We start from the raw sequence: 14621 nt of genomic DNA, 5'->3' as shown, positions 1-14621 counted from the left end.
CTAATTACAATGTATAGGAAGAGAGCTACTCTTTTTAGGTCCTGTCCCCTATTTTCCAATTATCGTACCTCGTTTTAAATTCGTATACAGTTATTTTAGTTAAGTATGTATCTGAAAAAAATGCCATTGCGAGATGGGGTCAGTCAGCAACGCATTCTGAAATTTACCCTTTGCCCTTGTTTGTTCAGTAATCTCGTGTGTATAGTGTTATTCACTGTCCTCTCACTATTTTTCTTATTCATACGTTTTCGGAAAACTTCGGTTGCATTCGTTTTGTAGGGATGTTACAAAAAAGTAAACAAATGATCAGAGCGGCCGGTGTTCGAGATTACGTCATTTTTGGCTCGTAGCCACAATTCTTGTGCATTCATTATTGTTTACCTGAGGACGATAATAGAACTGAAGAATCAGGCGAGATAAGGCAAGGCTTTCTATGACTGTGACTCGATAGAGTCATGAATGCACACTGGCACGAGTTTTCGGTCGTGGATGGGATGAGGTAAGGCCGCAACGGTAGGGCTAGTTGGGGGTGGGGGTGGAGAGAGGACGCGAGGATGAGGCGAGGAGTGGTCGAAGAAATATGTGCACCAAGCGCCAAAGATCAAATTCGTTTTGGCTCCTTGCTCGTGTGTACCACGCGTTCTCGCACTTGTCGCGTCACCGGACTATAGTGAACTGAACCTTTCGTCCTTGGCTGAGTTGGTAGAGCTCCGCTGAATGGCAAAGTGAGGAGAGGCTAGGTTGGGGAGGAGCATGAGTGTGGATGAAGGTGTCATGGTGAGTTTGAATTACAGCGCCTGGGTGCAAAGCCAGCCACGGGATGGCATCATTCATTCAAATAAACTATTCTGAATTGTATTAATTATTATCACCGAAAACAGCAAGATTATTAACCTCCACGCGCTTAACCCCTTGTCTCATACCACTGATCTTAAAGAAAGACTGGATCGAGCATCTATTTGTTTCAAAAGTAAAGCCACTGAGAATTCGCGGTGGCCATCTTCATGGAAGCAGTTTTGAGGCCCCAAGACGTTGTTTACATCGAAGCATTTTGGTAAAAAGCCGCCCAAATCACTGTTTTTCTTTAAGGATTGAAAAAGTTTGGTGAAGTGTTCATGGGTAGCTTCATGAACCGTTACGTTAATACCTGGGGCTGGGGTATCGCATCCAAAATGTAAGAGGTATACAAGCCTGTATTCCAGCCAAGATAACCTATTAGAACGTAACATAGAGCAAAGCTGTCTGTTATGCATTGTGCAACAGGAGAAGAGTGCAAGAGAGGGGTCCCCTCTGTTGCAAAAGCTTGGGGGTCTGGTGGTCCTCTCCCACAAGAAAAAAAAATAGTATTGTTTCATATGCTCTCTGAGTGTTCCAGCCCTTCAGAAGGACGCACAGGGTTTAAGGGTAGATTTAAGGTCTAGAAAAAAAAAAATAATTATGAAACTGTGAAATAGATAAAAGACAAGGGGCGGCTATGGTTTTCTCATGTGAGAACATTATTTTTCCCATCATACGATCTTTTGTGATGTGTCTCATACATTTATCCCTGTCGAGGTACATTATTTTCCTCTAAATAAATTGATCTAGCAGTGAAGGGACCTGTAGTTTGTGGGAGGAGTGTATTGGTATGGTAATTATCAGAAAATGTGGAAGTTAAATCTCTGAAAAATTCCAGGGGGTGATAGTTGCCCCCCCACTCCCCCGGAGGGTATAGCCTTGATTAGTTTCTGCTCTCAGCCGAAACTGCCTGACCATATTCTGCTGCTAGCATGCAAACGGAATAGTGGGGCAGCATAGCTAACCTATTGTGCATTTTTTTATACAAGCACCAAATTTGGCACAAATGTACATTGACATATGGCGAACATTTTCAGATATTGAGCCACTCGGAATTATCTCTTCATGTCCGCCATATTGGAATTCAAAATGGCCGCCATTTGAAATCTACATTTTCGATTATCTTTGGGTCTAATGCTGCTATTGACTCGATTCTGGTGTCTAAATGTATGTTTTGGGGGGCAAGGAATCCAATGGTAACAATCTGCATTGCTGCCATATTGGATTTCAAAATGGCCGCCACTTGAAATCAACATGTGTGATTATCTCTAAGTCTTAGTGGTGATGTTTGGTGGTCTCCACATCGAGATGGCGGCACTGAAGACACTTGGGGACTGGCTGAAAGGAAGTGGTTGGGTGCAAGCACTGGTGCAAGCTGAGATTGCGACAGCAGGGACAGCAGACTCATTCTTGCGAGCATCTCATGTCTTGCGCACTAGAAGAGCACATCAAGTGACTGCAGCAGCACTGTACATCTTGCAACACCATGCCTACAACCGCTTCTGTTCGGGAGAAACCAGAGATGCAGAGGACCTTCCCGCGTTTGAAGACTGGTGTCGCCAGAGAAGAGACAACATCCCCCAGTTTCGTTACTGGGCAACTGTGCTGGAACTAGAATTGTTGGTTCAAGTATATGTGCGTTCTCTCAGGCAGGGATCGTTTGTGATGTACCTGGATGCTCTGACAGAGCTGGTCCCCTGGTTTCACGCACTAGATCATACCCACTATGCTAGGTGGATACCAGTGCACCTGAAGGACATGGCCGAGCTAACTACCAAACACCCAAACGTAGCCAGCAAATTCAGCGAAGGTCACTTCACAGTTAAAAAAATGCAGAGGGTGTTTTCTTCAATCCCGCCTGACCATGCACATGAGCAGAATAATGCCTGCATCAAAGGAGACGGTGGCGCAGTTGGGCTTACTGACAACCCTAGTGCCCTTCGTCGCTGGATGGTTGCAGGACCAGAAGTTGCTAGGGTGATCGAAGAATTCCAAGACGGGAACCAATACTGTAGACGGCAAACAACAGACACACGCCATCATGATCAGACTCCAAGTGTACAGGCCTCATTTGTGAGAGATGTCCGCTCTCTCGTTGGTGTAATAGAGGATTCAAAGGACATTGCAGGTCCTGATGCCGTGGAGACCGTGATGAATGCCAAGAAGATTGGCCAAGAGCAGTTCGAGGCTTTCACCAGAGAGTGTCTGTTGGACAGAACAAAGGCAGTGGACGACCCCATACCTCGTAACAAGCTGAAGGTGTTCAGCACTTCAACTCCAAGAAGACAGAGCAAAGGTCAGCAACAGCTCACCTCCGTCAAGAATGACCGTGAACTCTTCGCACGCCTGTACATTGGCTGCCAGACGAGGGATGGAAACCTTGAGGAGTTCTTTCGTCATGAAAACCAGGCATGTCCTCCTGCACTGTCCGATGGTGGAAACCTCTTCACTGGTACCAAGAGTGATCTCATCACATGTTTGGAAGAAATCTCCGACGCTAAGACAGAGGCTCCTGTCACTACCTGTTTAGTGCTTGATGGAGCAGCTATCGTCCAGATGCTGAAGCCGGCTGCATCAAAGACCTTTGAAGAGTACGCACATCAGATCTTCATTCCATATATATCTACTAAGCTGCAAACAGTGTCACGCCTGGATCTGATCTGGGATACTTACCTTGCTGATTCACTGAAAGGTAGTACACGTGCAAAGCGGGGACAAGGCGTGCGGAGACGTGTGGTGGCCGCCGCATCCATTCCAGGAAACTGGCAGAACTTCCTACGAGTGGACAGCAACAAGACCGAGCTGTTTAAGTTTCTCTCAACAGCTCTCTTGGAATGGTTTGACCAGGAGGACAAGCAACTCGTCATTACTGATGGAGAGGCAGTGCTCAGCAAGCCACTACTACCAGATCTGACTTCACTCGACCCATGCAACCATGAAGAGGCTGACAGTCGGATGTTGCTGCATGCATCTCACGCAGCTAAGCACGGACACCATTCAATAGTCATCCGGACTGTAGACACCGATGTTGTGGTGCTGGCAGTGTCTGTGATACAGGAATTACAACCAGAAGATAAACTATGGCTGGCATTCGGAACAGGCCGAAGTTTCCGATACCTACCAGCACATGAAATAGCAGCTGGACTGGGACCAGAGAAGGCTCGTGCACTGCCAATGTTCCACGCTCTAACTGGATGCGATACTGTGTCAAGCTTTGCTAGACATGGCAAGAAGACCGCATGGGCAGTCTGGACAGTACTGCCAGAGTTAACCGAGGCGCTGATGCAGCTGTCTTCCGCACCAAGTGACATACCAAATGATGCAATGTGCATCATCGAGAGGTTCGTGATCCTGTTGTATGATCGAACCAGCAAATGCACGGACATTGACAAGGCCAGGAGGAAACTCTTCGCAAGGAAGAACGATGTGCAGTTGATCCCTCCAACGAAGGCAGCTTTAGAGGAACATGTCAAGAGGGCAGTATATCAAGGTGGACATGTGTGGGGTCAGATACTGCTGCCAGCACCAGAACTCCCACCACCAACCAACTGGGGTTGGTCAATGACTGGAGGACAATACACACCATACTGGACCAGGCTACCTGAGGCAGCTGACACCTGCATTGAGCTGGTTTCTTGCAAGTGCCAGAAAGGGTGTGTGAAACACTGCAAGTGCAAGAAGGCTGCCCTTAAGTGCACAGCCCTCTGTGTGTGTGAAGGGGACTGCACATGAAGATGAGTCCACAACATTCATTTACTTGTGGCAGTGCTGAACTGGTTAGCATGACACTGTTTATGTACACATATCTTCAGTACCGATGTATACCTTGCCTCAAATACCAGACCATTGTAGAATGTCAGTGTCAGTGTCTTCACAGACTTTGAATAAAATGTTGTCTTGTCAAAAATACATGATGAATATTCATCTCTCATGAATTAAGTGGAGTACTGTAATAAAGTATGTCATTTTGAAAAATGGATACCAGCAAATATTGTCATGTACTATAAAAATATTTGCCCCAGAGGTAATCTCACATGTAGAATTCAAGTGGCGGCCATTTTGAAATCCAATATTTTGGCTAATTTATAAAGATACACAATGCAGATTGTAACCATCGGATTCCTTTCCTCCCAAAACATACATTTGGACACCAGAATCGAGTCAATAGCAGCATTAGACCCAAAGATAATCGAAAATGTAGATTTCAAACAACGGCCATTTTGAAATCCAATATGGCAGCTCATTGGTACAAAATATGCGATGTAGATTGTTACCATTGGATTCCTTGCCCCCCAAAACATACATTTAGACACCAGAATCGAGTCAATAGCAGCATTAGACCCAAAGATAATCGAAAATGTAGATTTCAAATGGCGGCCATTTTGAATTCCAATATGGCAGACATGAAGGGAGAATTCCGAGTGGCTCAATATCTGAAAATGTTCGCCATATATCAATGTACATTTGTGCCAAATTTGATGCTTGTATCACAAAATGCACAATCCTTTTGAATATTCGAGCTAAACCGCCCCACTAGAAGGGAGGCCAAGTAATTAGGCTTTCAATAACGTTTGTTTTTATGCCGTCATGTAGATCTTTGGCTGTTTTTATCAGAACGATGAAAGGTGCTCAGAAATGTCCAAAGCATGGACTATATGAACAATATTCAACATTAACCCTACTGCCCAGGTATTCGCAGCAGCTTTTCCATTACGTACAGAGGCATATGATGCCTTAGTCACTAAATATGCTTCTATATTCTTACGAATGAAAGGTGCGCGGAAATTGTCTTTTTAACTTTGACTCTTCATCTTCGCTGCCTTCACTATCACTTCGATTCGTCTCCTGCCCTTATTTACGTATCTTACTCTTGTTGCAACAAAAAACACAACACGGAGTCTACAGTATTACCACATGATCAAAATACGCGGGCTTCACTTTTTGCGAACGGACAACAAAAGGATGCTCGACCCAGTAATTTCTTTGAGATCAGTGACACATACCACTTTGTTGATTTCGACGCCGATAATAGCGCTTCTAACTTTGGAGACAGTGCCGCACAGAATAGGAATCATGAAGGTGGTAAAGAAGATATTTAAAAAGGGTAGCTGAATGTAAGGATAGTTTTAAGTGATCGGCATTCTTCTTTGAGTGCAGATGAGTCTTGAGTCCCAAAAGAATGCTCCGTAGGCATGTCACTAAAAAATCTACAGTGTATGTTCATAAAAATTATGCAGTCAGTCCCGTATGGAGCTCTTTGTAGTAAGCCCCTATCTTCACGCCCCTCTTTGTCTCCTCATCTTCCTTTGTAGTTGTTTTGGGCTTCGTGTCTCTCTTAAATATGACATTATATTGTCCAGTAATGAAAAAGAAGAAAAAAGACGTAAGCATTTGTTTCTGTTAATTCCACGTTCCATATATGTAAATATATAAACATAAGAATGAAGGAGACTGCAAGAGACCATAAGGCCTACACTAGTTAGTTCCAAGTCCATTACCACCTATCATCCCCATTCATAAAGTTGTCTAACCGTTTCTGAAAACAACCAATAGTTTCAGCGCTCACTACATCAAGGTTACTAAGTCTATTCCATTCGTTGACCACTCTGTTAGTAAACCAGTTCTTGCCTGTTTCCTTCTTAAATCTAAATTTATCCAATTTAAATCCACTCCTGCGAGTCCTGCTCTGTTGTCTTGATATGATGACCTTGTCTGCACCCCCTTATAAAGCCTTTGATTCACTTGAACACCACAATTAGATCACCCCGCACTCTGCGTCTTTCCAAGCCTGTCCTCGTAAGGTAAATTTTTGAGCCCATGTATAATTTTGGTCATTCTCCACTGTACTGATTCTAGTGAATTGATATTAATTCTGTAGGATGGAGACCAAAACTGTACCGCATAGTCAAAAGTGGGTCTAACTAACGCCAGATAGAGTTTGATAACTACCTCTGCACTTTTATTCGTAACCATCCAAGCAATGAAACTTAATGCTCTGTTAGCTCTATTCCTAGCGCTAATACACTGTTTCGTGGATTTAAGGTCAGGACTCACCAGAACTCCAAAGTCTCGCACTCAATTTTCTCTAAAAAGATGTTATCTGAGGTATACCTGCTTTCTGAGTTATGTAAACGTGGCGGCGGCGTAAGAATGGGGATGAGTACAGGAGCCGAAAAAGACACCTCGCTACGGAAAGGATTCATCGAGAAGGGGCATGACACAGTGACTACTGAGGAGGTACCGTAGGGATGATTGAAGTAGCCTGTTTTTATTTAATATTATTGGTTTATTTGCTTTTCCATTGGCGAAGTCATAAAGGTAGTAAAGAAGACGATTAAGGAGGAAATGGGGGACAATAGAAATTATAAAAGTGATCAGCTTTCTTTTCTGAGCAGAGACGAGTCCCCAGTCATAAAACAATAAATGTTGCGTGCCTCTGGTCCGCAAGGGTGTCACCAAAGTCTCCCCCCCCCCTATATGGGGGATGGAATAGCCAGGTGGCTCCCTCAGCGTAAGGAAGAGTGCCACCTGGCACGGAAGGGGTTCTTCATCCCTTCTGCTCCTTATTTGGGCAGACGCTTCCTCGTTCCTGAGGCAATTGGAATATGGCCGATCCACACGCGCTGACAAACACTATCTGGGCCTTGGAATAAAGATGACTAGCACTCGCTCACAGCTACGTCTTACCCCTTACCTATTATCACTACCCCCCTTACCTCTTATCACTACCCCCCTTACCTCTTATCATTACCCTTTACCTCTTACCATTACCCACTTACCTCTTACCATTACCCACTTACCTCTTACCATTACCCACTTACCTCTTATCATTGTCCCTTACCTCTTACCATTACCCATTACCTCCTATCATCACCCTTTACCTCTTATAATTACCCCTTACATCATATCATTACCCCTTACCTCTAATCATTACCCCTTACCTCGTATCATTACCCCTTACCTCTTATCATTACCTCCTTACCTCTTATCATTACCTCCTTACCTCTTATCATTACATCTTACCATTACCCCCCTTACCTCTTATAATTTCCACCTTACCTCTTATCATTACCCTTTTCTTCTTATCATTACCCCTCACCTCTTACTATTACTGCTTACCCCTTACCATTACCCCACTTACCTCTTATCATTATCCTTTACATCTTACCATTACCCCCTTACCTCTTATCATTGCCCCTTACTTCTTACCATTACCTCCTATCATTACCCCCTTACCTCTTATCATTATCAGTTTCCTCATACCATTACCCCTTACCTCATATCATTACCTCTTAGCATTACCCCTTACCTTTTATCATTACCCTTTACATCTTACTATTACCCCCTTACCTCTTATCATTGCCTCTTGCCTCTTATCATTGCCCCTTACCTCTTACCATTACCCATTACCTCCTATCATTACCCCTTACCTCTTATTACCCGTTACCTCTTATCATTACTAGTTTCCTCGTACCATTACCCCTTACCTCATATCATTACCTCTTTGCATTACCCCTTACCTTTTATTATTACCCTTTACATCTTTTTATTACCCTCTTACCGCTTACCATTGCTTCTTGCCTCTTATCATTGCCCCTTACCTCTTACCATTACCCATTACCCCTTACCTCTTATTACCCGTTACCTCTTATCATTACCCCTTACCTCATATCATTACCCCTTACATTATATCATTACCCCTTACCTCTTATTAATACCTCTTACCATTACCCCTTACTATACTCCCCACCCTTACCCCAATCCATACCATCAGCCTTACCCCAACCCCGACTACCACCCCTACCCTTACCCCCACCAATAAATACCCTCACCCTTTCCACACTTGATGGGACACCTGCTTTGGTTCAGCCCCCCGCCAGGATATTTTATTCGTCTTCGTGGCACTCCGTTGGTCGGGTTCTCGAGTCTCCCCTTCCGCACTGAGTGGCACTTTCATTTTTAAATATGGCTGCCGCCAGGCGATTTTATTTCACATCTCAGTGGCAACCTTTCAGTAGCAGATAGGTTACAGGTATACCTCCTGCTTGCGTCAGATAGCCCCTGGAGTAAGGGCCGCCTGTGTACACGGGACATTTTTTGATGGTTGACACTTTTTAGTGGCTGAAAATGACAGACCGGTGCTATCAGGGCCCTCACATGGGGTAGGGGGGGGGTGGCACATTTAGGGGGCGGCAATTCTAGTCTGGACATGCTGCCTGTAAGGCTGACTGAATAATCATAATAAAAAAGGTCAGAGGAGCCCTGAATATTTGACCGTGATATACGAATTTTGCTTTAGAATCAACAGAATAGGAAATATCCCCCATGTCTTTTCTGCAGTAGGGACATTAAATAAAAAAAATTAAAATCTGTTTAATTATTTCGCAAGCCAATAACTATAATAAGGAGTAAGAAATGGTGAAGATGGGAAGAAAGGGGGGGGGGAGGGGGCGTCACTGAGAACTTTGCCCTGGGGCGGCATGCAAGGGCTCTGGGTGCTATACATACATGTTCACTCGAAAACACGCGCACGAGCCTTTGTCTGTAATTTGTGTATTTGTTCATTATTTTTGTTGAGTATTTATTATTCTATTATTTACCATACTATTGTCATACTTTTCTGTGATTTTTTCGTTGTACTTAATTGTTTCTTATTCAATTGGTATTGTTATTATAATGTATTTATCTTAATCATTCATTTATTTTTTGAGTAGCTGGCTAAAAAGAAAATTGAATTCTAACACATGTAGGGAAATCCACTTCCGGTCTACTTTTTGGCGGCAACCCCAAGCAGGCACCGAGAATCGCAAGGGCGATCCTGGCCACAATATCTCGAACACCGTCATGATGACTCTTGTCGATTTCAGCGCCCAGGTCGTTATCAGTGGGAGTGAGGGAGGACGGCAGTATCTCTCCATGTAACAATAGAGCATGACACAACCACAAAAAATACTTATAATATGATGATAATAGTAATTATGAAGTAATTAAAGAAAATGTAGCATGTTTGGAGGAGGAATATCTGACGACATTGCATCATGGCGGGCAATCAAGCGTTTCTCCATTCCTTTGGAATTAAGTCCGTGCGCAACCTCCTCCACACCTACCTTTACTGACTACATAAGCTTGATTATAGATACATTTGAACTGAATGTTGAATATATGAAGTACACGTCGTCCAAACCTGAATCCTGTTTACAGTGCTAAAGCACACGTATATTTATTATCATTATGATTATTATTATTTTATGTGAACATTGTGACGAATGTGGATAGGAGGTAAAGGGAACACGGGCTGAGGGAAATACTTTTATTCCTGACTAGTTTCGCCCGAGTGTCTTCTTATGACGTTATTATTACTGTTATTATTATCATTATTATTGTTGTTGTTATTATCATCATTATTATTATTTATGTTGTTGCCGCCGCCGCCGCCACCACCGAGCTACTTTAATCTCAATGTCGCCTCGTCGGTAGAGAAGGGGCACCTTCCTCATTCTAACTCCTTCCGTACCGGGTGGCACTTTTTTATTCATGTTTTCGCTGGGCGATTCTCTTCACCTCGGTGCCAAATCCCACCCTCGGCGATGACGGTGATCAACTTTCAAAAATCACAGAAAAAAAATCCAGTGGCACTTGATCAAGAGTCATTTTCGGCGCGATGTTATTGATATACCAACACTCCAGGTCCCTTTGTTTCAGTTGGTGTCTACTTGAAGAGCAGGACTTGGGGCAGTGGTGGCTGTCTGTGCCTGTGACTGGTTGTGTATACACTGTATGCGTCACTATGTAAACAGTCCTTGGACGGCGGAGGATGTTTGTGGCGGGGTCGGTTCGAGATGTGTGGTCGCCGCGCCGATGAGGACCCTCCCCTATAAAATCGTCAGCATGGGAAGTCGAAAGTTCACCTCAGTGCAAGGGGATTTGCAATCTAATAGTGAGAAGCAGCTCGATCTTTGTTAATGCAGGAAAAATTATGCTCGGCTTTGTTGAAAGTATTTTTTGTTTTCTCAAGGCTGTTTTCCGTCTTATCAATGTCTCATTTTCTACGTGGCCACCAGTCCTTGTGACTCCTAAGCTGAATCCACCTGTGGATGTGTAACGCGATTCAATATAATTTAATTTCATAATGTTGTTTTATGTGGAACTCTCATGTATCCCTGTGACTCTCACTCCGAATCCACCGGTGGCTGTGTAACGCAATTTGATACACTGAGTTTTTCGTTAATGGTTAGTAATAGTTGGGTGGGGAGGATGGGGTTATATCTGCCGAATCATCTAAGTGTGTGATTTTCCTGTCAGTGTAATTAGATATAAAGAAATGAATCGATGGAATTGAGTTGTGAATACAAAAGTATAACACAGTAGACATAGCTACCTTATAAATTCTTGAAAGTGGCGTGTGCACAAGACATAAGGATAGAAACAACGATATCTTAAGATCATTGTAATGGGGACTGCCATAGACGTTTGCTAAGTTAAGCTTATTCGAGTTTATAACCAACTCTCCTTCGAAGAAAAAAATCATGCAGTTTTACAATATATAATTGGGATTATAATGTCGCGGCTAAAAGGATAATAATAGGCCTTCACTAAAAGATTTGTCAGATACAATGCAAACAAAAACACAACCTTAAATCGTAATGTCATGTTACTGTTATAAAACTTGTCATGTAAACGTCACTGTTATTAAACGCTAGGTACTTAAAGCACTTGTAAGAACTTGTTTGATTTTAGCAAGAATTATCTAGGAACGAAGGAATGCATGACAGAAAAAAATATTATTTGACTATATTTAACAATGCAAGAAATATAATACACAAATGGAAAATTAAATTACAGAAAGTTATTAAAGCGAAATGAAAGATTTGCAATGCAAATAGAAGTCAGTAAAGGTAAAAAGTCTGGCCACTACGCGACAATAAAAATCAAAAGGTGACTAGTCCAACCCTAAACTGAGACAGTGTCAAGATAAAAAGTCCGGTCACAAAACAAAAAAACATAGTTATAAAAAAGGTGACACGGACACGTATTTAAAAACCCTTACGGTAAGCGGCAGCTTCCTCCACAGGGAGATGAAGAAGAAAAAAAGCGAAGACGGGCGTCTGAACTGCCCTTACATAGTCTAACATAACCACGAGGTTGCCAAAATATTCGAGTGACAGAACGATGCTGAGCAGCTCTTTTTCCACAGTCGCATAAGTTCTCTGGGCGGGTGTAAGCTTTTTTACTGAAACATGCCATAGAGTGATCTACTCCCTGTTTGCCTTCCTAAAGCAAAGTCCCCATCAATTGCACCATCACTCGCATCACAAGCGAGTTTAAAGGTTTTCCCAAAATCAGGAGAAACCAGGACCGGGTATGAACATACCACTTGCCGGAACCCTCGAAAAGGTTTCTCGCAAGGCTCTGACCACCTGAAAGATGTGTTTTTTTCTAAGCAACTCTGTCAGAGGAGAAGCTAATTCAGCAAAGTTCTTATATAACGGCAGTAATAACCTACAGCGCCTGAGAACCTTCTAACTTGCCTCTTCATACTAGGAACCCCCATTTGAGATATCGCATCTGCCTTAGCAGATGGTGGTGACAGGACACCTTTACCGATAATGTGACCCAAGTAAAGAAACTTGAGCCTGGTCAAATATAAAGTTAACTAAATTTATAACAAGGTTATTCTGGTCAAGGGCTTTGAACAGGAAATCCAGCTGGTTAACGTGCTCTTCCCATGTGTCTGAGAAAACTAAAATGTCGAAAGCTACAACTTTGTTGATACTTGTTAATACTGAGTCCATTGACCTTTGAAAGGTGGACGGAGAATTGCATAAGCTAAAAGGCAATACTAAAGCGAGGTATGTCTGTCCTAGAGTGGCAAAACAACAAATTTCTTGAGCTTTGGGGGACGCAAATTTGCCAAAATCCTTTCAACAAATCTTTGACAGAATATTTGATTTAACTATGCGCTCTTTGCAGTCCTCTATCCTGGTAAGGTCGCCACTGTCATGTTACAGTTATAAAAATTATCATATAAACGTTGTCACTAAACCCCAGTGACGTAAAGTACTTGTAAGAACTTGTTTGTTTGATTTTAGCAAAAGTTAATAATCCAGGAACGAATGAACATATGACAAAAAATAAATGAACTATTAAATACATGAACTATAAAAAATCGTTTTTCATTTATTGCAATTTGAAATTACTGGTCCCATTCCCAAAATAAAATGCGTGTCTGCCTTTCTCCCAAAACCTATCCGTGGCGTATAGCACAGTGACGTTATCAGTTGTATTCATTCTTCATACATTATCATTGTGCTTAATGAATGGTGATTGTGTCGAGTGCCGCAGGCTCTGATATCAGATTTAGGAATTATGAAAAAGTAAAGACCACTGAGGAAAATACACGATTGGGAAGAAAAGAAGTGGAGAAAGGCAACTTACGATAACCGCCTAGCAACAATATTATTCATGTACAGAACATAAACAGGGAGCTAAATGATGGGGCTAGATTCCCTTACAATAATACCAAATAGTCTTTTTAAAGCATATGAAAGACATATGACAAGAGAAAAGTTTATTAGATATATCAGATAAATAAATTTAGAAAAATAAAACCAGGAAATTTAATAAGTGAATAACGAATTACATAAATTAATATAATGAGAGAAAAAAAACAAGGTAGAAGATAGGTTAATTAGGAAGGCGATGTTATCAGGGCTTTCGACATCACAAATAATAATGTAATTAAAGTTACTTTAACCTCGTTCTCGTACAGGCAGACAAAAACAGGTTAACTTTGTTTAATTATTTAAACTGCAGATTTTTTTTCTGAATTCAGAGAAACTTTACTGACTAAACAATATATGAAACAGCAAATTTCTTTTATTAGACCTATACTGGAACTTAATTTCAGTTTTATTATATGTTAACTATTATCACAGTTTAGCAGCTGGCTGAACAAGGTGTGCAGTACATGGATAAATGCAAAAAACACATCATATGCTGGAACGGATTATTATGGTCTTAGCGATACTTGTATTGAAGTTTTCTTTTTGTACAGTATAAACAATCTAAAATAATGTATCTAACTTGTCGTGTATGGAACAATTAATTTTATCCAATAGTAACAAATTACCATAGCTAACCTTTTTACTGGCACACTTGGGTCGAGATTAAAAAAATATCTGTATCAAGTTGTAGACGCCGTTGGCCCATTGTAGCTTGTGGCATCTAGTAGGCCTAGAGTGAACGCACTGCAGGATTGTGTAGCACACTTAAAAAATATTGAATGCGTCACATATACTACTCTTGTTTTCTTGAGTGCCCAAAGACAGCATTGCAGAACCAACATGCAGAGAGGTAAGCATCAATATGAAAATTTCTTCAGAGATATTTCGGCTCAAATTTATATAGCCCATAACAACACCGTCGATCCACACGAGATATTTAGGGAGTTAAGACTGCTCTCAAAAGACGATGAACAATTCTCAATATAGCTGAATATCGTCTGATTTCCTACAAGACGCTTGGATTAGGGATCTGCTCATGACGTCATCGGAACTACCAAGAGATGGCGCTGTATGCTGTTTTAGAATTCAGATTAGCAAGCGACGAATATTTTCATAAAAAAAGTACCTCAAATAGTATTTATGAGGTAAGATGTTTGTCTCAAACATGGTTGTTGTGAAAATAGATAACATTACAAAAGAGGAAATGCAAAGTTGTACCTGGACTTGGTGGATATTGTGAATTGGGAGGGGGGGTTCACTGGTTAGATATTATCAAACGCC

General features: G+C 41.9%; 2 protein-coding genes across 7 annotated transcripts in view; one reads left to right on the top strand and one right to left on the bottom strand.

Annotated features, from left to right (window-relative positions):
* Window positions 1-770, bottom strand: part of MRP (Multidrug-Resistance like Protein 1) — a 160893-nt gene extending 160123 nt beyond the window's left edge. Inside the window, exon 1 of one of the 5 annotated variants that reach the window (XM_076208602.1) lies at window positions 382-770. The gene's annotated coding sequence lies outside the window, so the exon portion shown is untranslated. The remainder of the gene's footprint in view (window positions 1-381) is intronic. The other 4 variants (XM_076208600.1, XM_076208599.1, XM_076208598.1 and 1 more) reach the window with 4 other exon arrangements.
* Window positions 1-14621, top strand: part of LOC143038895 (PIH1 domain-containing protein 1-like) — a 90012-nt gene that overhangs the window by 10372 nt on the left and 65019 nt on the right. Inside the window, exon 2 of one of the 2 annotated variants that reach the window (XM_076208605.1) lies at window positions 10540-10774. The exons of the other annotated variant lie outside the window; for it this stretch is intronic. Coding sequence (XP_076064720.1) covers window positions 10615-10774 — 160 coding nt within the window. The 5' untranslated portion in view covers window positions 10540-10614. The remainder of the gene's footprint in view (window positions 1-10539; window positions 10775-14621) is intronic. 2 annotated transcript variants of the gene reach the window in all.

This window comes from Oratosquilla oratoria, chromosome 25 (genome assembly GCF_046742065.1).
Source record: "Oratosquilla oratoria isolate Oo_2021 chromosome 25, ASM4674206v1, whole genome shotgun sequence".
Classification (NCBI taxonomy): Eukaryota; Metazoa; Arthropoda; class Malacostraca; order Stomatopoda; family Squillidae; genus Oratosquilla; species Oratosquilla oratoria.
This window is presented reverse-complemented; position numbering and strand designations above follow the sequence as displayed.